The following is a 24132-nucleotide window of genomic DNA, read 5'->3' as shown; positions in this document are numbered from 1 at the left end:
GCCAAGCTGACTTCCACGTGAGTGCTCCCCTCCGCTCCGCACTCCAATTCTGCCGTGCAGCGATTTCTGTATGGATTTTTCAAACCATTTTTTATTACCATTCAGTAAAGAACGGCTCTTTTTTTTTTCAACTTTTTTTTTAAAGAGAAACACGCGTCGAGTGTAATTTTCGAGTAAAGTTAAAATATTGTCAAAGTAAAAGACTATAAATACGAGCCACGACTTTTTTATTTGAAAACCTGCCATTGAATTGCAGGAGTTTTTCCCGCACGTGTTACAGATATCTATTTCGTGATGCATTGGTGCGCACTGATTTGAGACTTTAATTTTTTCCGTGGTCTACGTATGAACTTAAAATTTAGTTTATTCCCAGTACACATACATTTTTAATGCTAATATTCTCAATTTGTCTTGTTAAATTAACAAATTCGAATCATCGTGCTGATTATCGTAATCAACCCTTAATTAAAAAATTAATAAATACGCATTATATGTTTTTTAAAAAAAAGTTAGGGGGAAAAAAATTCCCAAATAAACATTTGCAGATACTTTTATAAAATACTCAACTTTGTACGTTTTTTAAGCTTTGGATGAAAATTAAGAGCTGACAGAGTAACTTTAGTTTTTCAAAATGTATCTAATCAGAGACTTGTCATGGATACACCATGCTTAACTCTAAAATTTTACTCGTTGACTTAACTGACTGCGTTATTTATTTAATGGTTTAACATAAAACAAATCAACGCATTATTTAAGTATCTAAATGTTGATTAACGATTTATCAATAAGAATCAATTCGATTATAAACTGTAATAATTTATTTAATACTCACAGATTTAAATAAAAATTGGTTTAATAAGATTAAGATGCATGTAACAGCATGGTGAGGATTTATAGCGATGGACGAAATTTTTGACGGGGCCTTTCATTATTTACGTAAGGGTTTTTAGGGGGAGGAGGGGAGGGTGGCAAATCTCCTTACTTACCATGTTGCGAGGGATAGGAAAACCACTTACGTGACAGGAGGAGGGGTCGGAAAAATTGAAAAAAACTCTTACGTAATTAATGGAAGACCTCTACGTACTATTCTTCTAAAAATTTGGTGATATGATTTAAAAGATTTTTATAAAATATTTTCAATAATATTTATTATTAAAATTACACGAATATATGAAATAAACTTGTCTTTTGTAAATGGAAAAAACAGATTTGTAAATTTGAGAAAAAATTCGTTAGTTTTGTAATTCAAGGCATATTTTGACCAATGAATTTAATACAAAATAACCCATTATTCAGTTCTTGTGTTATTGCTTGACCTTGAGCTTTGGACAAAAAAATTAGGTGGTATACTCGCATACTTGATTCGTAAATATTTGACTTACTAGTAGCACGATAAAGTCGCGCTTAATATTTTGACGAAGTGCACGCTCCATCTTACAAGTACGAAAGAACTACAGTGACACACTCTCCTCATATACACTCGCTTCCGCATAATTCTGTAACACCTAAAAATGTAAACACAGCGTAGATAGAATTGATTTTCCCATTGTGTTAAATTAAGCTGTTATAATATATAGTGTACGGGCTAGGGTTGGCAGAATCCCTACTTCCCTGTATTTACATTGTGGGTGCTGCAGAATTAAACAGAAATGAGGGTTCATCGCATTCTTCTCATATACATACATCGCAATTATGTTAGCTAATTTTATTTTCGCTTTAATTTGAATTTAATAACAGTGGTCGAGAAACTTGAAGGCCCATCCAAATTCTTGGAAAAATCCTATCTATGTGTGCTGTTTGGAATTTCAAACTTCACTTTTCCCGATAAAACAAGGATAAACAAAAATTAAAAAATTGAGCCGCATGAAAAGTGGTCTCATGAAGTTTCACATAAATTTCCGGATTAATGAATTTTAAAGATTTATTAATATAACCAAATCATATATTAACTTAATGAACAACAAGTAGTTTTAATTCTTTATTTCAATAGTATTATTCAGAAGTGAATATAATAGTCTCGTGCTCGTGCACTGTGACGATATTATGAGCAGCTTATATACGTCAGCTATAGACCAGAAATGATTAGCAGTCTTTTTATTCACAAACTCATTTGCAATAGTTTTCTAAACTCCCTGAAAAAATGTCATTTTTAAGAGTTTCTTAATTTAATTAACAAAATTGGTATCATTAAAAATGACAATACTTTTGACAAACATTTGATTGTAGTAAATGTTTAATAATTCAATTTTGTTATCATAGGCTACATTACAATATTTATGCTTAAAAATAACTGTATTAATTCTATAATTAATTCGAAAAGATTCATTTATCTACTTTTTACATAAGTCGCATTTGTTGTAAATGCTTACAACCACTATAGACGTCAATTCTTAAGATATATTTTATATAATCAAATTCAGACACTCATGTATATACAATTTTTTTACCTACACATACAAAATATGCTAAAACGGAGTTTTTTTACATAATTTTCAATTGAATAGTATACTTTTTAGTATCGAATTCCGTTAATAATGATCGAACATTAAACGATTGTAGTTTCAAAAAATAGTTTCGCTCATCGCACTTTGGTTTAAAAGCATTCTTGGGTTAATCCAAATATTACTCACAGATAATACCAATGAAAATATGAAAAACTATGTGCGAATGATAACTGCTCATGGGGAATCGTTTTAAAACTGGATACATTCTTATATTCTAAAAATCAATCAAACATTATTCCAGTCAAACTTAACAATTGCAGAACATTCACTCCTTTAAATGCTGTTTGATTTCTATAATAAATATAGATATAATAAACTAGTCTATGCATACACAAGTTTACATGTATAAAACCATTCACAATTACATTTTTCTTTTACATTCATTTGGTCTTTGTAAAATGTAACGGTTAATAATCTAATTTAAATGTTAAATATACAACATTCCATTTTGAAAAATTATCATACAATTTTAGGAAATACTGTAGAATGCAGATATCTAGTCATGCCTAAACTTATTAATTTTAATATTATCGCATATGTCGTATTTTTCCCATCTATATTCAAACAAAAATATTTTCGTAACATAAGATCATTTCACACAAGGTGTACTACAGGTTTCAATAAATTAGATGTTAATTAAGCCTTTGAATTTTCTGGTTTGTTACGTCAAACTTTTAAAAAATATTTTTAAATATCACACATTCTAACTTATGTAAAAAAAGTCTAGCTTCGATTTTTTATAAACAATAAATATTATAAAATGATGATCGAAAATTTTTGACACAATGGAATCTACTTACAATAACATTTTTAACGTCAGCATCCTTGCAACATTGATCGTAAGATTATGAGCAAGTCAAAGTAAAAAAAAATAATAAGTTTATATGTTATTTGAATTAAAAAATGTAGTAACATCAAGTATGATTACAAATTTGTTAATTGTAACAGTCGCAGCTCTAAAAGTAGCGTAATTTATCTAGAAAAAAAATCAACGATAATTTGGACACAATTTATATCTTATTGACTCGCTTGTATTATACCGCACCATAGCACGTGTGATTGGACAACGTCATGAATGTCATTCAGCCAATAGGCTTTTACACGGGGAAAATCCACGGAAAAAAATATATAAATATTTATGTATAAGTAACAACGCTTGCTTTGAACAATTTCTTCGAAACTATCGATCAGAGAAGTGTGCGAACGACGACAGAGATGCAACGTGTAAGTACAATTTAGCACCTGAACATCGTCCAAGTTTCAGTCTTTCTATCATTATCAGTACTGCGGGGGATTCGGGGAATGCCTCGTGTAATTCACCTGCTGCTGCACACTGTTTATTTGCATACTTGAGCTCTGATTGGTTCGCGCTTGATAAGCGTGAGGCGGGGGCGGTGGCGGGTTCTGGGGCCCACCCGTAGTTTTTCCGTAGATTCCCCTCGATGAACTTTGATAAGTGCCGTAGGCCGAATCGTCGCCTCTCCTGGCGTGAGTGCCGTAGATGTTCTCTCTCATGTCCGGGCCTGTTTGCCTCTGGCTCGAGCTGTCTCGAGATACCTGGCCCGTCTCCCTGGTCGGAGGCGTCTGATGAATTGGAATTGGCTGCTGAACCGACTGCTGGGGCTGTTGCTGTTGCTGCTGCTGTTGTTGTTGCTGCTGCTGCTGTTGCTGCTGTTGTTGTTGCTGCTGCTGTTGTTGCTGCTGTTGCTGTTGCTGCAATTGAGCTTGCTGCTGGGGCGTTAAATCGGGTTTCCAGCCGAGAATCATGTGATTGGTGGGAGGCGGTACCGGGGCTCGGCCGTAGATACCGGAAGATCCCGACGAGGACACGTTGCCGTTCTCACGAGTTCCCAAGTGACCGTAGATGTTGTCGCGATTGCTTATGTTACCCGAGACGCCGCGAATGCCGTAAATGTTCTGATTGCACTGCTGCAGCTGATTCTGCATGTTCTGATTGGTGCTGTTGTGGTTCTGCTGGACGGGCGGCTGCTGGGACGAGCTGCTGGCCTGGGGCGAGCTCGTGTCCCTCATGCTGGCAGGCGCGTTCAGCGAGTTCAGTCGGATGGGGTAGAGGCTCTGGGCCGGCACCAAGGGGCCCGGCTTCGGTATGACCAGGCCGTCGCGCGTGCCGCTGGTCGACTTGGCGTAGACGCTCTGGGACCTGTTGAGATTGGCCCGGGTCAAGGGCGGCGACTTGCAGTAGAGGCTCTTGGTGCCGCCGTAGATCGACTCGACGCGGTCCAGGGCGTTGGGGTGGGGCGCATAGATGCTGGCGGCCCCGTTGACCGGCCGATAGGTCGCGTAGCCGCCGGAGAACTTGGGCGCGCCGTTCTTGTCGAGGTCGTCGTAGGTCTCGTCGTCCGAGCGCATCGACGAGTTCTCGCCGTCGTCCATGTCGCGCACCTCGCGCCGGCGACGATGATTGCTCAGCACGTACTCGTTGAGCAGGGCGGCGATCGCGCTGCCGACTATCGGCCCGAGCCAGTAGACCCAGTGATTCTCCCACTTGTTCAGCACGAACGATGGACCGAGGGCCCTGGCCGGATTCAGGAAGGGATTCTGCAATCAAACGAGAATGTGAGTAAAAGCTGCGCCTTCCTTCTCACCTAGACGTCGTGGATCGAATTTTTCACAAGCTGCGACTTACCGCCACAAAGTAACAAGCGGCGTAGGTTGACGCTAGGACAGCTGCAGGTTTGCCGGAAATCGTCGAGGGAAGAGCGCGCGGAGATTCGCTCGCGTAATGTCCCAGGATCAGAAATATCGACAGGGTCATCTCGATCAATAGTTTGATCAGCGCCTTCTCTTCTATCTTTCCTCCCTTTATGTTTATCCACTGTGTTTCTCGTGTCACGCTGTAACAGATAAAAATTCATTTATTTCATCATTTTTTATTTCAAAAATTAATCATACATCCTGTGAATTGTTTCACTTCAACCAAAATATTTGTTCTATTGTATCGGTATCGATTGTATTATAGTCTGAGTTAAGAAAAAAATTAAGACCGATGATGTATTCGTTTTTCATTCAATTTCAATTTGTCGCATAGACAAAAAAACAGCCCCACCCAAAGACGGGCGCGTAAGCTTTTAACATGTTTAATACAGGGGTGGATAGGTTCGAGCGAGCCCACAACTTTCATAGACCCATTTACATCGCACGCAGGGCGTAAATAATAGCTCCTGCCATACACGATACACGAAGCAAGTAAGGCCAATTAATTCGATCAAGATGACAAGGATCATTTCGCTTTGAACGTTATAATACGCTTCCATCTAGCAAAGTGTATAAGATTGGAGTTAACTGAATCTTAATAAAATTAGAATATCTATAAGTATTTAATAAGTTACAATTTTACTTGAATTCAACTTAATGAATTTTTAAATTATTCGTCGATTCATCAGTGGGTTAATTATAGAAATTCATCATAGCTTGAATTTATTTTATTCGTCCAGAAGCAAAAGAAAGCTAAAGCATCGTTTCTGTTTTCACCCCTAGTGCATGGCACACAATGGCGCGGGGAATCGTCGCTTCTCATTTCAGCCCCTCACCTCCAGATGAAGCATGTGGATGCGGCAATTTTCAACACCGAGTATACACCGACTGATACAAAGCCTATGAAGCTATTGAATCGTGCGAAAACAAGTGCTAATCCCACGGCCTATTATCACGACCGCCGTTCGCATTATAGCTCGAGTCTTGTGCTTTAAATAAATTTTCACTTCCGAGTGTCCACGCGGTGCCGAGTGAAATGTGTCCATTCATCGGGCCACACGTGCACGACATTAAACTGCGCTGAGACCAAATCCTATCGATTCATCAACCAGATTAATTCGGCGCTGATGAAGAAAGTATCGTGTAATTGAAACGATCACTGTCAGTATCGAATTTAAATTTTATTTACATAATACGTTTGTGCAATCTATACCGTTATCATACTCTGAAGATAGAATCTCTGTCAGATATCATTAATCTATCCTAGCCAATCGCTCAAATTTCGACACGCAGTAATTTTCTAAATTACACTCGATTGTTAAAAAATGACGCTCTAAGGTTGCTGCTCCGACTTTGAGGATATTTTCGAACGTATTCATCGCAAGCGTAAACTCTTACGAGCTCGATAAATTTCGACCAAAGCTTTTGAAATAGCCCCTCGGGCATAGCGCATGACAAATCATATAAACGGCAAAGACGTGAGCCTACAGGACGAACTGACATTTTCACTTCTGAAAAATTTCTGCCCGATGATTTGTGTCGATGTTTATTCGTTTTCACTCGAAAAAACGATCCATCTTGTAGCATTGAAAAGTCTTAAAATGTAATCGTATCTAGCGAGGCAAACATTATAAGTCAATAGAAAAATACAAGTGTTAGAAGAGATGAAAAAAATATGCAGAAGATGCGCATCTTATCTCTCGAACTTTGACTCTTGGCTTGCGTAGACGAGGTCGGTGTATGATCTGGACAAGTACAAAGTGTTTGGTCGAGCTACACAAGAGGCGAATGTTAATCCTTGCATACGATCGAATGCGTTGCTCATGCTGCACGCGCATAATGTACAGCGGGACCAGAAAGTCGAAAAGTTGGCGGGCAGCGCGGCGCCGTGTGCCAAAAGACTCCGCCCCTCTGTCTCTCTCGCGAGCGAACTCGCAAAAATGATCGACTGCGGACCGTACGGAGTTTATAAAGAAAATTGCCTCGTCCGAGCTTTGTAATAATCCACTACTCAACGAAGCGTTGCAATCTTCGACGCTCGTGTGCAGTGGGCTCGATTTAAAATTCCTCGGTGTGAGTGCACGCGCGCCAGAATCGTAAGCATAAGTACACGAGAGGCAGCAGCGACTTATTACGCGTCTGGAATATTTGATAAGTCCGCGAGTATACATCGACTGCTCGGCCAGTGCAGCGTGGCATGTAATGGAAGATTCGAACGCGAGATCGGACCGGCAAAGTGAGAGGAAGTCGGCGAGCAACGCCGAAACGCCAAGAAGGCTACAGAAAGACTCGATACAAACTTGCTACGCGTAAGAATTTCAAATTGCGCGGTGGACGAGCATCGCATTAGATCAGCTCGGTAAAAATTTCAGTAATTTCCACGAGTGCAAGTATTTCGTACTCGATCGTACAACATCGTTTTCTCCGAGCTATCCTATTTATTATAAAGCATTCGAGCTCTCGGACTTGCAAAGATATTCGGTCTTCCTGCGAGTATACGCTCGGCAAAAAAAAACTCAATCTTGCACGCATGAAATATATCTACTTTTCCCTTCGGTTAAAGCTGCTGAAAGGCTCGAATCGCGGATGCTACAAAAGAGCAAACGACATCGGAGCAATATATCGAGTGCGCAGCAGCGACCAAAGGGATCTTAGGAGAGGAGCAAGGAGAGCTCGGGGAAGGAACCGCGAGTGAATGCGACGAGTAACACAAAAGCCCCTGCGTTACAGGACTCCTATTCTGTGCGCATACAAATACACACACACACACACATCGATGTATGCGAGAGCTCAGACGAACGGCATCCTTACAGGAAACGTAGGTGCTCGTGGCGCGTATAATAATGGACGACTTTTTGTTCGGTGAGTTTACATGTATATATGTATGTTAGTCGTGTGCGCGCGACATTCGCGAAAATAAAGGAGCAATTTAGTTTCCGGCTTGCGCACGAGTTGTGCGATCGCGCGACACAATGTTTCCTTTTGTTTTTCAATTAGGAGCAGCGCAGAGAGTGCTCGAACCGCATTTGACACGGATTCGTCCTTCTCGGTCTTAGCAGGCAGTGCGCAAAAGCTGCTTTGCGAGCCCGGCATATGTATATGACGGATGCTTTATTTTACGAGCTTGTTTGCGCAGTTAACATTTGTATATTATTATACGATCAGAAGCCCCCATATCAGCGCACGTCGTTCGAACATTTCTACCGACAGTTAAGCGATTGGTCATAAAATTTATATCGAATGCCGATAAATAAAAAGTATCATTATCGCGAGAAAATTCGGCACCCTCATCCAGTCAATTTCTCAACGTTCGATCGACGCTGAGCTGGACACACGATGTCAACTTTTGTACTTGTATTAGACGAGGGGAAAAAAACGCCAAGATGGTGCGCAAGCTGCGTTTGCTTCTCGATATATATTATTGTGTATTAAAACTCGCGCGTCTATTTTATACTTCCCTGCGAGCATCGTGCATAGAATCGTTATGACGCGCAGGAGATGAACAATGAGACGGCCAGCCGAGAGAAGCCGAACGACGAACGAGAGAGAAAGAGAGAAGCAACAGAAAAGCAGCTGCTTTCTGCAGTCTTTATGGCAAAGCACACATATATGCGCTCAAAAGATCCTATACACACTCGCACACTTAGGTATTGTACGTACGCGAAGGAAGCACACGCACGTGTCTGACACATGTTGCCCATACGAGACCGAGTAACAAGTAGCATGGGCTGAGGGAAGGATCCTGCCTCGAAATCTCTGTACACGAGTTCACTCTTACTGGCATGATTTTCTTCAACGCGAGCAACATAGGAGCATGATTTAACCAAATCAATCGTCGTTATAATTGGGACATGATAAGGACGACTCTCAAATCAACAAGTGCCCTATAATTTACTCCAACGAGCAGCTACTAAACTTCATCTCTAATAATTTCATCCAATTAAGCAATTGTCACCTCCGATCGAATCGATCGATGTGTGCTAGGTTATTATTCGACGAACGATTTGTATACACGCATCAAAGAACTGACAACAGAAAAGATCAGTTATCTTCGTCACAGAAATTCCGCTTATGCAGATTTCTAGATTATCAGATTTGACGAGATAGCTGCTTTCGTACGAAAAGGAAAAGATACGATGAGTCAAGGGTCTAGCAATGATTTTTGCACTCTAAATATTTACAGCGGTGCAGGCTTAAATAGAGCTAAGAATAAGCCCAGCGAGAAATAAGGCAGATGTTCTTTGTGTATAAACGTGTATGTGTGCAATAACCGGCGACGAAGAAAAAAACCAAAGTGCAAATACTATATGAGATATGCATGCATTTGTGCGTGTGTGTGTGTGTGTGCTAAATTTTGGCGGCAAAGAGAAAAAAGAAGATGAGAGAAAGAGAGAATAGGAGAATGAGAACGTCGGAGAGAGGTACTAATCGAGCGTGTGCACGAATAATATGCGCGTTAGACACACAGAAGCAGTGGTCGTACAGCATCGCGCACAGGACCATATAATTCGTGAATAGTGCTGTGGCTCGCAAAACGTCTGAATTGGCGTCGCGGCGCCGCTGCATGCATAAATCGTCGTTCCTCTCAAAATATTTTCTATTTTTTTAGCCTTGGCTCGAGCTTCCGACCGCGTAATTGAATTTGAAAATTTAAAGAAAATGCATCTTCAGGCAAGAAAGTGCACATAAAAATGGTTCATTTCCACGGAAGCAACTACTAGAGCAATACACAAGTGAAAATGAAAAAGGATCATGGAGACGCTCGAAGGATTCGTATGTGACGCGCGCAAAGCCAAATGCAGCTCATGGTATACGAAACCAAGGCGACCATCTGCCTTTTCTGTCAATCTGTCGCCTTTTTTTCCTAGTATCTTACATCACGTCTTGTGGTAGTCGCAGCTCAACACAACACAGTTATAAACAACACGAGCTCTCTCTCTCTCTATATATATAGAGATATTCTTGTAGTATACACGTGCAGATGCGTTACGCGTGCGAGCGTCTATATACTTACTTGCAAGCAGATGCAACTCATCTGCCTCATATTTATAGAGTTTCTTTATTTAAACTACCAACGAGTTATCTCTTTCTTTTTCCTCTTATTTTTCGAAAAATGCTCGCTCGATTGTATTATAGAAAAAAAATAGCCGAGAGCTCCTTCAACCCTTGGTTACGTACTGCAGGGCATCGCACGAGTTCGAGGAAAAAGCAGCAGCAGCAGCAGCCGCTTGATACGAGAGAAACATAATAGAACTAATGTGCTGGATTTCCTGCGTTTTTATATACGAGTCCAAATTTATCGGCCAAGAGCTGCTCGCTCATAGAGGAGAAGGCCATGGTGTGTGTGTGTGTGTGTGTGTGTGTGTGCCTTACTGCATACGTCCGCACGATTCGACTGCAGTACTTTATGGTCATAGCGGCTGAATTCGAATATTTGAGCCTGCCACTGTATACATAGTGGCTCGCCGTGATCGATCTCTGCTTTATTAACTTTTAGCGCTATATATATATGAACGTGGCACATTCGCGATATCATTCGCTTGTAATTCAAGTCGAGGCAGCTTCTCTCGGCCAGGCAATCAAGACTGCACAAATACTCTTGAGAGCCGCCAAGAATTTGCCTTTTCGCTCAGCGCGAATTACCCCAAGAGGGAGGGAGAGAGAAAGAGATATATATACGCGAGGAGGAATCTTTTGGAAATTCTAGAGATCCTTTTGGCTTATTTTCGCACCCGAGCAGTCGAAAATCCCACGCTTCGTATTCTATTCGAAGAATCCCGAAAGTTTGCAGCCACTGCAGCCGTGGCCGCTCCTGTCTGCTTGTAAAATTTTCTCTCACGCACAGCTTACTTAAATCTTGTTGTTTCTTTAATTTTTGTTCGTCGCTCGACTTTGTACTTTGTTGCACTAATGAACGAGTACATAATGTATCTATTCTGTTTATTTGTTATGTTTTTCTGACGTATGAAATTACCTTATGCTTATATTATGAAAATAAACATACTTATTCAATTTATATTTTTCTGTTTTAATTCTAAAAGATTTTGATTCAAATTCCGGAGTTTTAACAATCGTAGGTGAATTCGATCGATTTACATTTTATGTATCACACAATCGATTTCACTCAATTTTAAATGCAATGCATTTCGTGTAATTAAATTTAAGAAAACATTGTAGAAGAATCAAACAGAAAAAGCCCAGAAATGAAACATATTTTTGTAATCGAGATGAAAGGGTACACGCCAGTGAAAGAGAGGAAGAGTCGCCGTACCCTTCAATTATACAGTCTGAATCATGAGGAAACTGGCCTTTTTACGATGGCAGGCCACGAAGTAAAAATATAGTAGGAGACAAGCGATAATTACTTCTCATCAGCTGTCGTTTCTTTCTCGGCGACAAAAACACGGCATCGCGCGGCCCATATTTCGCACGCACGCGCGAGACTAATATTTAAATTTTTCCCGGTGAAAGTTATTCCGAATCGTTGCATTTTGGCAATTGGATGCTTGACTCGATTGCATCTGTGCGTGTCAACTCGACTTGCAGTACGCGTTACAATGTAAAAGCTGCTCGCCTTTTTTGGCGCGCGTCTCGACGACATCTCGACATACTATACACGTATATAGAAAAGACATTTGGCTAGTATAGGCCGGCAAACGTTTGAAAGTGAAACAGGAAAATACTTATCGGTGATTTCAAGAATAAATAAAGCCGCGTGGGTGTTTTCTTAGCCGGAGAGTAAACGGTGTAAAGCTTCAAGAGATTCTTTTAATTCACTCAAAAATCCCGCCGAGAAGCAGATAATCTATCTGTGTAAACTAATAAACTGGCTAGCAGATACATTAATTTCCCGGAATCGAGCGCGAGTGTGGGTGCACACACGTGTAGGCACTTGCCGAGCTTATACATCAGTCAGAGAAAATAGTACATTCACGATGTATTTAGATATAAAAACGTGCGCGATTCGTACGGGGCGCGTACGTATATAATGCATACGGGGGTTACTTCCGATCCAGCGGCAGGAAACAGCTGTCTGGCCGGTGCATTATTGAGAGAAAAGAGGCAGGTGGTGGCAGCATCGAGCTCTATTTTTATATATATACACACACCGGTATGTATAGGTGCACTGTACGTACGAAAACTACACCGTGTGTAGTAATGAGCTGGCCGGAAACACACCAGTCGGCAAGTGGTCGTATTGCGAATTTGGAAATTGTGTAAAGGCGTGCACCGGCGGTACCGTACCTAAACTGTTTTTTTTTTTTTTTTTTGTACCATCTCAACTTTTTCCCGAGTTTCGGAGATTGGATTGGTGCGTGGCATAGCGGAGTAGAGAGACTCGCCAAGATCCGGAATTCGAGTACGGGGAAAAATACAGAGAAACAGTTCTGACGGCTGGATCTGTATCCATAATCTGGCGCGGTTAGCTCTTTAAAAATCATGAAAATTATGAGTGCCAGAATCCGTCCCCAGAGCCAGGAGCGAACGTCAAGTCCGAATGAGCCGCCTAGCCGATAGTAGGATAGCTATATAGGTCCTAGCTCGCACGCCGCACACTGCACAGACGACATAATCCAATTAAAAGCCTCCGGCTGCTATTATGCCCGAGCGATGTATACACTTAATGTATGCCTCGCGTGAGCCACACACACACACACACACACGCGCGCGTGGAGGTGTTGGAGAGAAAATTTACGCGCGAAATTGCCCACGAGTGGCACTAATCCATTGTATATATGCCTCGAACGTCCCTATATCGATGGCAGCTTCTGCACATGATATAATAGTCCCCGAAGCTAGCGAGCCTGTGGGCACCGATAAACGCGTCGTTTCTGCATAGTAATCAACACCGCAGGGTATCTTTTCGCTCTCGCTCTCGGTTGCGCCCATGGACTCGCGTAAATTTTCCTCCTGCATACAGACTTTGACTGGCTGAAAAACGTTCATCTTGTTACGTTTGTGCATATACATACGCGAATACAATACCATACACACAAACGCCCCCGTGTACTACACGATATCGTCGTCTCTCTCTCTCTCTCTGCGTGCGCAAGACTGCGGCAGATGCGAGACAGACAAACATTGTGCCATCGCGCGGCATACGCGTCCGTGGTACTTGTGCTCCGTGCGCGAGAGAACCGCCTGCTCGATTATTTTAGCTTTTTTTTTATTTCATTCACGTGTCGAAGAGTAGTGCTCCCTCGAGACCTCGGGGATGTACATTTTTATATCTCATGGCCCGAGCGCGTTGGGGAGGATTTCGTGCGCTTCCATAAATGATGATACAATTTTGAGAAAATCTTTCGCACGATAAACATCTTTCGAGAAAAAAAGTTCAAGAATATTGCATTTTTTTTTTCCATCTATTTTTTATTGTGCCATGGAAAAATGATGCTCGATGCAGAGCAAACGCGATATTGCGCTTTACATTTGCTATCGCGTGGCTGACGATCAAACAAATCGTCGGCGATCGTTGTATCGAGTTTCAAAAAAGGCTCGTGTAATTTTGATTAGCCGGTGGCCAGTTCACGCGATTGAAAGGACTCACCCCCTTAGATGCGAGCCAACCTGCCGGCGTTAGTGAAAGCCACGCGCGCTCCTTTCTCCGACTCTCTCTCTCTCTTTTTGAACACTTGAAAAGTAAAGAAGAGAGGGAGAGAGCAAAAAAATTAAACGAGCATTGAATAGCGAACGATCAAGATATAATGGCAGAGACGAGGTCGATAAACGCGTATCGCATAATAGCTCTGTTGTACAACCCCAGAGCGGTATCAATACGATACCACGAGTAGGCCGTATACGCGTGCACCCCCTTGAAACGGTGGCGGCGGTAGCGTCAGTAGGCGAACAAGATATAGTGTGGCAGCAGTCGGGTCAGGTTGGTTCGGCTCCAAGGGGGGGAGCGAGGGGGCCATCGTCTCGTCGTCCTGTTGGGTTAACCGCACGCTCATTGTTCGATTATTATTTTGCAACATATCGCGCACTTGTTACCTTCGTTGTCGCACCATATCTCTCTCTCTGTCTCTCTCTGTGTTTCTCTCCCCGCGAGTCGATGAGGCGCGCTTATGGCTCCTATACACATAACGTATATATTTTAGCCTACGCGCGACATACGTATCGGATAAAAAGTCGAGCATCGGTTTCAATTTCGAGGACTCGTTTTCGGGTGCTGTCCCCGACTCGAGCAAGCGCAGCATCCATCGTGTATACGTGTTACGAGCGTGCAGTGACAGAAAGTCGAGTCCGACTCGATGGTTTTTTGCCGATACGACGCGTGTGTATGCTGCTGCTGCTGCTGCTCCAAAATGTCTTACCGATCAGAATGCCCCCCGAGCCTCGGTCCCAATCGCCACTTGCCATTCTTTCGATAATTAGTAATTATATGCAGTATCGGACTCGCGCGCAAATTCCCACAGCCGCGACTGTCGGTAAATTAATAGGCCAATAAAAGTGTGAGCCGCGTTGAAATTGCGCGCTGCCTTTGGTCGCTCGTCGGCGACTCGCCTCTCTGCCACCGGAGAGATGTTCGAGTACGAGCTCCCGAGCCCAAGGATCGCTGCCTGAGAAAGGTCTGAACTCGACGAGAGAGAGAGAGACTGGAATTTACGCAATGTCAGACTCGCCGACGTCGTTATTTAAACGAGATCAGCGGCGATTTTCGGTGAGAAAATGACATCGTTTTCGGACTCGCCTGCACTTGTCGCGACTAAATGGCATCAACGTTATGTACCGCGGGACCTGCTGACTCTGCGCGTGATAACGTAGCATCGCACCTGAGATAGGAGGGAAAAATCCAAAGCATCATCGGCAGCGCCCCGAACGATTGTTCGCGCTTTACAATGAGCACGTCGTTGCAGCGCCAGCCAAGCTGCAATCGCAGAGCCGAGCAATCTAAAAGTCCGATTCGCCTCACAAAGAGAAGTAAGGCTTGTTCTGGCTCGAGCTGTGGGTCGCGCGCGGCGCACTAAGCCTAATCTTCGACACACATTATCCTATAGGATATATATGTAAGAAATCCTGTGGCGCGCGTGCCTCGCTGCCTCTCGCCAGCACCATTCATTACACATCCTCCCCGAAAACTTTCTCTCTCCCTCTCTCTTGGATTCGCTCTCGACACGCTGCTCCGTAAGCATATTTATATTTTAAGGATATAATACGCAAGCAGAGGTCCATGCCGGAGAGGTCGAAAAACATCTGCGGCAGCTGCGAGGCGTTCTCTCTCTCTCTATATATATGTGCGAGGTGAGCGGCAGGTGTTGTTGTTAGGCTGTACCTCGACCGATCTTGCTCTCTCTCTTCTCTTTTCTTTTTCTGCTTCTTCTTCTATTGCTTCTTATTTCTTTTCTCTTCGGCGTTTCGGTGGCCCGCTACCTGTGCTGTATGTGCGTACGTGTGCAGCCTGCAATAAACGCGTGCCCCTTGCCAGTTCTGATGCGATGATTTTTTTTCCATTTCTTTCCTTCTGCTTTTTCGTTGATTCTTGATCGATTTTCATGGCGCTTTGCTTTGGTTCGACGTTTGCTATGTTCGGAAAACTTGCGATCTTACTTGGAAAATTCAAAATTATTCTGAATTACAGTCTGCACTTTGAATCGCGTATTTTAGTGGTTTTCGAAAGTTTTGTCGAATGTTCAAGTCTATATAGGCCATAGTTCAAACGCGTCTTCTTAGCCAAAGAACTTGAACTAGGCGAGCGCATTGTTGAAGAGAAAGAGAGATAGTCGTCGATGGCATCAATGACACGAGGCATTTATTCAACGATGCTATCTGATTCCAGCTGAAAGCCGACGAAAAAAAGCAGCGGCAGCGGCGGCTATACGAGACCGACAAAATTATTTCTGCCTCGAGGATGCGAGACACGCGAGTAGTCAATTTAAAAATATATCTATACACGTATATAAACTCGGCACAGCACAATATAATATGAGTCGGCTCGTTCCATGCACCTCCCACCAGAAAGCCAAATCGCACCAACTGCCACTGCAGCTTGAAAGCAGCGACAGCAGCAGCAGCAACAAAAAATCCTCATCTTTGATCGGGCGCGCGTCCCTCCTGGCCACAACGCACATAATACACAAGCGAAGCGAGCGTGTGTGTGCCATCCATATAGCAATATAAACAGATTACACACTGGGCTGCGAGAGCCTTCGGAAATATTCTTTTATTTTTATTTTTTTTTGTTAAGGCTTCTCTCTTGTGCTCGCGCACGTTTCGGAGGGACCGAGACATCGGCGCGCACCTTTCGGGCCACGCGAACGGCACGCGTATGCCGACTTTTTCGATAAGACATAGCCGCGCGCGCGCGCGAACATCTGCCGAAATTCAAAACCGGTCGAACGTGCTTCAGATACGTATATTCATTTAGCTCTACATGTATGTTGTACAAGTGAAGTAGCGAAGGGAGCACCGTATTATATTGGTAACGATTACTGCGACTAAAAAATGATTTTTCGAAGGAATATGCCGTGGCGCGCGACGTTTCGTACGCACGTACGGGCCTTCGAGAGGAAGTTTGACCGGATGTCGACGTGACTCTTAGCTGATTTACAAAACGTATAGACTGCAGCGATAGACTGTACAATCACGAGGATCTAACGAAATTATACAGACTTTCGTGTCTTTCTCTAGAGTGAGATCTTACGACAGCTCTAAGAGTTACATCAACGATGATTTTAAATTAAGCCAAGGGAAATCATATACGTATTTTATAGATTTTTTTCCCTCTACACCCGCACGGCCAATTTCGCACGCAATGTGAGATGTATAAGTGCGACAGAAGTCAGCAAGTGTAACTTTTTTCCTGCCACCACCAACTGTTACGCGTAAAAAATACTTTTTTTCAAATCGGAGCATCGTGCGATAATCCCGCGGACATTCAAGGCATATGTCTGTTGATCTGTATATATCTGTATTATGCAAAGCAACATATCGGGCTTACATTGTCACGCAGACGAGAGGTGGCATAGCCGGTGGCGCTTAAAAAGTCGACTGCTTCTTTTTTTTCTCCCATTCCATACGAAAACATCGACTTTTGTCGAGAGCGGCACTTTTTTCATACGCACGCGTGACACATCGTAACGTATAATATTCGTAGTATATGATACACTGAGTGGAGGAGGCGAGTAGACTCCTGATCGTCATACAGTCGATTTCCGCGCAGCCTCAGCCCCCCGGATCCAAATATTTACATAGCTGCGCGCGGAGCCGTGCAAGACTCGAGCCATCATGGTAGGCTTCGTCTTCTCCGCACTCGATCGAGACTAGCAAAAAAATTGAACTCGCTCTCGACAACGACGACGACAAAAACTATGCATGCGGGCTTTATGTGAAAAAAAGAACGTCAGAAGCATTATCAAAGCTCGCGAGGTCCGTCGGCCGGGCCCGGAGAGAACGTTATAAAGCGAGAAACAAGTCAAACAAACACCGTTAATCCTCGGGCAGATGACAAGAGGGAGGGCACGAGTCCGGAGGCAAGCGCGCGTTCCTTCTTCGTCGTCTTTGCTCGTCATCGAGCAAGCGCCGAGAGTCGTCTTGACGCATCGTCCAAGAGAAGAAAGATAATTGGCCCAACGAGACTCGCAATTAGAGACTCGATGCTCGTGCTTGCCGTACATATATAGTGTATATAGTGCAGCTGCTACGGAGCAGGGACGATTTTTGATGATAAATTCGTCCATTAAACAGTCATATACCGGCATGTATAGAAGAAAGTTATGGGTCGAGCGACTCGGGGCCTTTCGACAGCGGCGGGCTTAGAAGCGAGTGACAATTTTCCGCCGCGTAAATTTTTCAAAAGCTCGTTTCAGCTCGCGATAAGAGAAAAAACGAGTGCATATTCCATGTACGTGTACACCGTCGAGCAAAGTGGCTCGAGTCGCTGTACGCGCGTCTGGCTGTGTGCGTCGCGTTCGTCATAAAGCATGGCATGGTATACGAGTGTGTGTGTGTGTGTGTGTGTGCGTGCACTTACCCGTAAATCATAGCGGCTCCGGCGATGCCTCCGCCGCATTGGGCTGCGATGTAGAGGCCTGCGCGCAAAGGCGATACCATTCTGGAGAGGGCGAACGACACCGACACGGCTGGATTCACATGGCCACCTGTCGAGAGCGGGGCAGAAAGCAAAAATTCTTCCTCATTATCATCGTCTTACGAGCTCACCTTGTGCGGGGGCAGGAGTAGACAGGGGTGGGCAACGAGGGGGGAGGGGATACATATAGGATTGTGGGGTCGCAGTGGCGTTAAGTGTCGCGCAAATTGTTCGAATCACGTGCAAAAAAGGGGGGAAAAACGACAGGCGATCGTAGACGTTTGAATCGAAACGCGTCGAGTAAATATTGAAATCGTTTTTACTCAAGGAGTCTTAATTCAAGCTTAGTATAAAAGATTGCATTGTGTTTTGAGATGAATTTCTCTTTTTCTTCGTATACCAAGTGAATGAATGAATGGATACAAGTCTTATTTTTTCGAGAAAAAGAAAGGCAATGATTTAAGCACGTTATTATTATACAGCAGGCCGCAATAAAAGATCGATGTTAGCTCATTGAAAAGTTGCATCGCGAGGCAAGGCCATAATTCCGGTGGCGGTGGACGTCAAAGGTACGGGAAAAGCTCGATCGAGTACAAGATGAAAAACTCACCACTGACAGGGCCGAAGACCATCTGTACCGCGGCAATGGCGAAGCCGGCGCTGAGGCCCGTGGCGAGCACGTTGAGGCCGAAACTGCTCTGGCCCATGGACACGCCAGCCCCGGCGACGACAAAGACGAAGAGGAAGGTGGCGAAGCACTCGACGGCCACGGCCCGCCAGAGCTCCATGCTGCGCGCCTCCGAGGCCATGGGCTGCTTGCGGTCCAGCTGGTGGGGCTCGTCCCGGCGACGTCGCTGCTGCGACTGCGAGTTCTCGCGCAGCTGGGTCAGTTTGCCCAGCAGCGTGACGATGTTCTGGTCGAGGTCGCGCGAGATGTTGAGGCCCGTGGCCACTGGTCCAGCGGCGTTGGCCACGCCACCGGCCCCGGAGCTCGACGACGTGGGTGCCATCCTTTTTTTTCGCTTTTTATTTATCAACTCCTTTTGTGGAACAAACACACGACGTTACGATTCACCTGCGATCGAGTCACACTTTGCACGCACTTTGATCCACGCTTATAGCGGCGAGTCTCAACGACGACTCAATATTTGTTTACAGCCATGAATGATCGGCACTCGGGGCAGTAGTCTCGTTGCTCCGCTGTTACATGTATGATATTGTTATTTACGTTGCGTACACACACACGCGCGGGCGCGAGCAACGACGACGAGGAAGCAGGGGTAGGTCGACTGCCGACTGCGCGCGACCAAAATCCGCACACGAGTGATTCGAGCGCACTGCCCTCGACGCGCTCCTGCCGCTCCGTTCGGTGCCTCGTGCCCGCGATGATCCCCCAGTTGCTCCGACTTGCCGCGCGCTCTCTACGCTGCCAAACACCCCCACCATCTCGCTGCGCTCCACAAGCATGCCACCGTCTGTATACGCACACCGATTCATCCTCCTGCGTGTCTGGCCTCATCGCTCGGTCTCTGTGTGTGTCAAGTGTGCCTGTGTAAGTATGTGGATGAAAAGCAGCTGTTCAATGGGCAAACGGTGCAGCTTACATCGCCTACTGCGATCATTACCTTAATGCAACTTTCGCCTCTTGTATTTTGCACCACGACGCTCAGCTTGTCCTACCTGGAAAAATTTATTCATTTCTTTAAATTATTTAATCATATCATTCATTGACTTCAAGAGTATATTAATTCGATATTTTGCTTTTTAGCACTGTATTTTTTCTTCAAAAGAAACATTTAGACACATGCTCGAGCAGCTCAAGTGAACCGGCAGGTTTTTAAGCGAGTCGTGCTGCCTCATTACAATATGAATAGACATGGAGCTACCTCGTAAAAATAAGCTTGAATCGGGCGTGAAGCGATTTTAACTTGAAAGTGTAATAATTAAAGATATGCTAATCAGTTTTGCGATTTTTAGATCGATTCAAGGAACATGTCTCCAAAAATGAAATTCGCATTCGATCAGTTAAAGAAAACGATTTATACGATACGAGCTGAGCATTACAATTTTTCGGACTAACACCGTTCAATCGGTCCAGAGGACGATAAAATTCAACGAGCCATCATTTTTCATATTTTTTCCGACTTTACAAGCGTCGAGCGTCATTTCTGAAATTTTCATCTCGCGGACACACGCGTCGCGCTCGCTCCGAAGAATTGTCCATTGAAAACAGGCGCGAGTAATTACCGGACAGCATTAGAAGGAACCAGCGCGTTTTCTCGCGCTTCTAAGAAATGTTGCCCATTGAAATCGTCAAATCAGATAATTTATGTCGAATAAAATTGCTCGATATATTATAATTTATGAAGTTTTCGGTCGAAAACATATATAATATTTCCAGCAGATCGAGGCTCCAAAGATGTTGATCCGTTTCGTCTAATGGTTGCAACATTAGGGCGCTCCTCCGACCGCCTTCACTCGTTCTCAATATATTTTCAGGCATACACACAAGGCGCATGTGTACATACACCATGATCGCGCGCATACGCAGCAAGTTTTTGGCCTGATGGGCCTGCACAGAGCCTCGGCATCTGCCTCTTTTCTTCTCTTTCCCTCTCCTACTTTGCGTCCAGGGATATAAAGTACATTTCAGACCCTAAATTCGAGAAGAAGAAGAAGAAGAGAAAAGATAGTCATCGCGGCGCGACAACTGCACACACGTACTAATGCACATACATACGAGCGCAGCTTGCTACAATCATCAGTCTGCGGCAAGATGGTCAATTTTTCCTCTCGTTCCTCCGCCGCCCTAAGCTTCAATCATATTATTCGCGTTATGTATCCGGAGAGTCGTGTGCGATGCAGCCATGCACGTGACCGAATTCGACTGCTGCCACTCGGACGTGCGTAAACTGTCGCAAATATCAGTTTCTCCTAGTCGACTTTTATAGAGATTCCATTTGGATGTTTCGAAGGATTCTTCTAGGAAAATTCGAGCTATGTATTCGTCGATATATTTAATATTGAAAAAGATTGAAATATGTGCGGGCACGCTTTAGAGGGCAGGAGAGGGAGAGAGAGCCTGAATAAACACGAGCTACAAGACTCGCTTCTAAAATACACAACAAAGGTTTCTTACCGAATTGGGTGAACAGAGAAAGAGAGAGAGAGAGTATTTCGTCAAGCGAGCAGCATGACGTGTGTTTGAGCGATTTAATTAATTCCAAGAGGCCACTCGTACAGTTCAATATACGCATAAAGCACAATATATATATGAAAAAATGAGTCGATTTGGCCGAATGTTTTGCTCTCGCACATAAATGCGAGCAATATCGTCACGGTCATTTTGTTAATCGCCAAAAATTATCGTCGGCTTTTGCGTAACAATACACCGCCGAGGCCAATAGCAACCAAAGTGCAGTACGCGCGGCATTTCGACGAGTGTAATTGTATATCGGCCCTACAACACAAGCGCGCCAATTATTACTGCGTAGTTATTCGATAAGCCCTCAAGTGAGCCAAGTAAATGGCAAGGAGCACTCGAAACTCCTGCTAGTTCCCGATGTACATGTACATACATATTTTACCGAACAATCGCAAGGACTAGATACTGAAGAGAGAGAAAGAGAAAGAGAAAAGGGTCCTCGACCAAACATGGAGTATATAGAAAGTGCGCTATAATCGCGTGCAGTGACGAACTCGCGACCCTCGTGAGCAGCAATTGCAGCAGGCAAAAGCTGCATCGAGACGAGAAGAAATCGCGGAGCGCACTTGTGAGCTCGCTACCTCCATCGCGTTTTATATTATATATTCCAACATTACCTGCCGTGCACGTGTGTTATATTCACGACGTTCTTTGCCCCCCAACTTGATAAATATATCAGCTCTTCACTTTTCCCCTTATATACTCAACCAGTCACCTACTACGTTCACCTATAACTTGTATATTATAATATCTACTTTTGCTCGGAGCTGCGAGCTGACATGATAATATGATAAGCAGACCACAAGAGCTCCTGAATTTCAACTATACCTAATACATAGAGATACTGCGTGGCACGTATTCGAATGAATAAGATTAAAGCTGGTAGAATTTGTCGCTCCATTTTCATGGTAATTTGTGGTCAACTGAAATTACAAACCACAAGTAAACTTTACAATTTTTAATTGAAATTTCTTTAGAGGCGCTTGGTGTAAGGGGTAAATTCGGGAAAGGGGAAAATTCACAATTATGTGAAAATTCATAAATAATACTTAGCTCACTATGCACCAACATAATTTCTTCCAATTTATAGAGCGAATAATATTTTTAGTTTCTGTCGTAAAATTAGCTTTTTGTTACAATAATCAAAAATTGTAATTGGCTTAACCATTTATAGTACTCACCAGATTATTTTTTCTATGCGCTAGTTTACAGCATGTTTACATTGGTTAAATTATTAATTATATTATTATTATGAATGCAAACTAACGCAATACACACGTTCATACACATCAATTTGAAAGTACCAAAAGTAAAACTAGAGTCCTTTTTCTTGGTTGAATTTTCTTTTGGAATTTTTTTCAACTTTTTTGGGGCTTTATGTTAGTTTTTTGATTAAATAATTCATCTATAAGAACTTCAATTTATTTCTGGAATCTTTTAAAATTATATTATTAATTCACTTGGGTTTTAATGTTGGAATTATTTACATACTTGAATTTTAATTTTTTTGTGCTATTCTGTTGAAATTTCACTTCCCATTTCTGTTCTTTTAAATGACAGTTTATTTATTTTTACGAGATAGTTAGTAGATGGCTGAAATTCAACTTGCATGCGAACAGTCAATTAAGAAAGTTCAATGTATCGTGTAACAATTACCATACAATATTTTCATGATTTACCATAGGAATCGATGGCGAGTAACATAAGCCATGATTATCCGCTGCAGGAAACTTCTGCACCGACATTCACAGGATTACATACATTTTGATCAAAAATCAAATACTGCACATACGATTACTATAATATGATTGAAAAATATATGATTCATTACAATTAAATAAACTGTGCATACATAATTTCCCTATATGCGCTCTGAATGCTAAGCAAGTCGATCGGCTTACAGGACGATCGATCGGTGGTATGGGAAAGAATCAACACTACAGATTTCTGCAATAACTGAAACTCGATCGAAAAGTATTGGTTCAGATTCGTAACTCGGCCAATGGGATATATTTTGAGGCGAGCCGGTTTAGTGGTTGGCGAAAACTCCGACCCTATACACATGGCAACTCCGTGGTAAGCGATGAGAATCAAGCGAGCCCGGGACATCATTCCACGAACACAAGCAAAGTATGCAAGGCGAAGTTGCAAATGCTTGCCAAAAGTGTGTCACATAAAAGCGCGAAAGAATGGAGAAAAAAAGTCGCGCTTAATGCATGTAACACAGCAGAGAACCCCCGGCGAGCGCACAATGCTTTTTATGTGTTTGTGCATTATTATGTGCTACAGCTCGTTTCGTCTATTTCGCCTAGGTCTGTTTTTGAGCGCGCGCGCGGATGACCCAAAAAAGAGTCGCGGGGCCATCGATCCCCTCGTAATATTCTCTCTTCTATATTAAAACTCGAAAGAGGCTGAGATGCGCACGTGGCGCTTCGCATCATTATCTAATCTCTCGCCGAGAGTCTCGAGCTGTGCTCGATAATGAAGCGATTCAACACCTGTATGCCTTCCTATAGTTATACATAGCGTGACGAAAGATGCCAAGACTCGCAGCTGATAACTCGATTTGCGGCCTTTTTTCGTGTGGACGAGAGAGAGAGAGAGAGAAATGTGGGTGCTGGCTCTCGAGTGTACGTCGTTGACGTTGCACGAGTGTACTCGCGCTAATACATGCTACTCGT

General features: G+C 43.3%; 1 protein-coding gene across 1 annotated transcript; it reads right to left on the bottom strand.

Annotated features, from left to right (window-relative positions):
* Positions 1-3245: 3245 nt before the first annotated feature.
* Positions 3246-19591, bottom strand: LOC106648898 (neurogenic protein big brain). Its single transcript, XM_014366051.2, has 4 exons — positions 18857-19591; positions 18190-18316; positions 5152-5359; positions 3246-5063 (listed from the first exon to the last, which is right to left on the bottom strand). Exons 1-4 carry the CDS (start codon positions 19254-19256, stop codon positions 3783-3785), a joined length of 2016 nt encoding a protein of 671 aa, XP_014221537.1. The 5' UTR covers positions 19257-19591; the 3' UTR covers positions 3246-3782.
* Between the last annotated feature and the right edge of the window lie 4541 nt (positions 19592-24132).

The sequence above is a fragment of the Trichogramma pretiosum genome, unplaced genomic scaffold (genome assembly GCF_000599845.2).
Source record: "Trichogramma pretiosum strain Unisexual culture from Peru unplaced genomic scaffold, Tpre_2.0 scaffold22, whole genome shotgun sequence".
Taxonomy (NCBI): domain Eukaryota; kingdom Metazoa; phylum Arthropoda; class Insecta; order Hymenoptera; family Trichogrammatidae; genus Trichogramma; species Trichogramma pretiosum.
The sequence above is the reverse complement of the archived record's forward strand: the minus strand, read 5'-3'. Positions and strand labels throughout refer to the sequence as shown.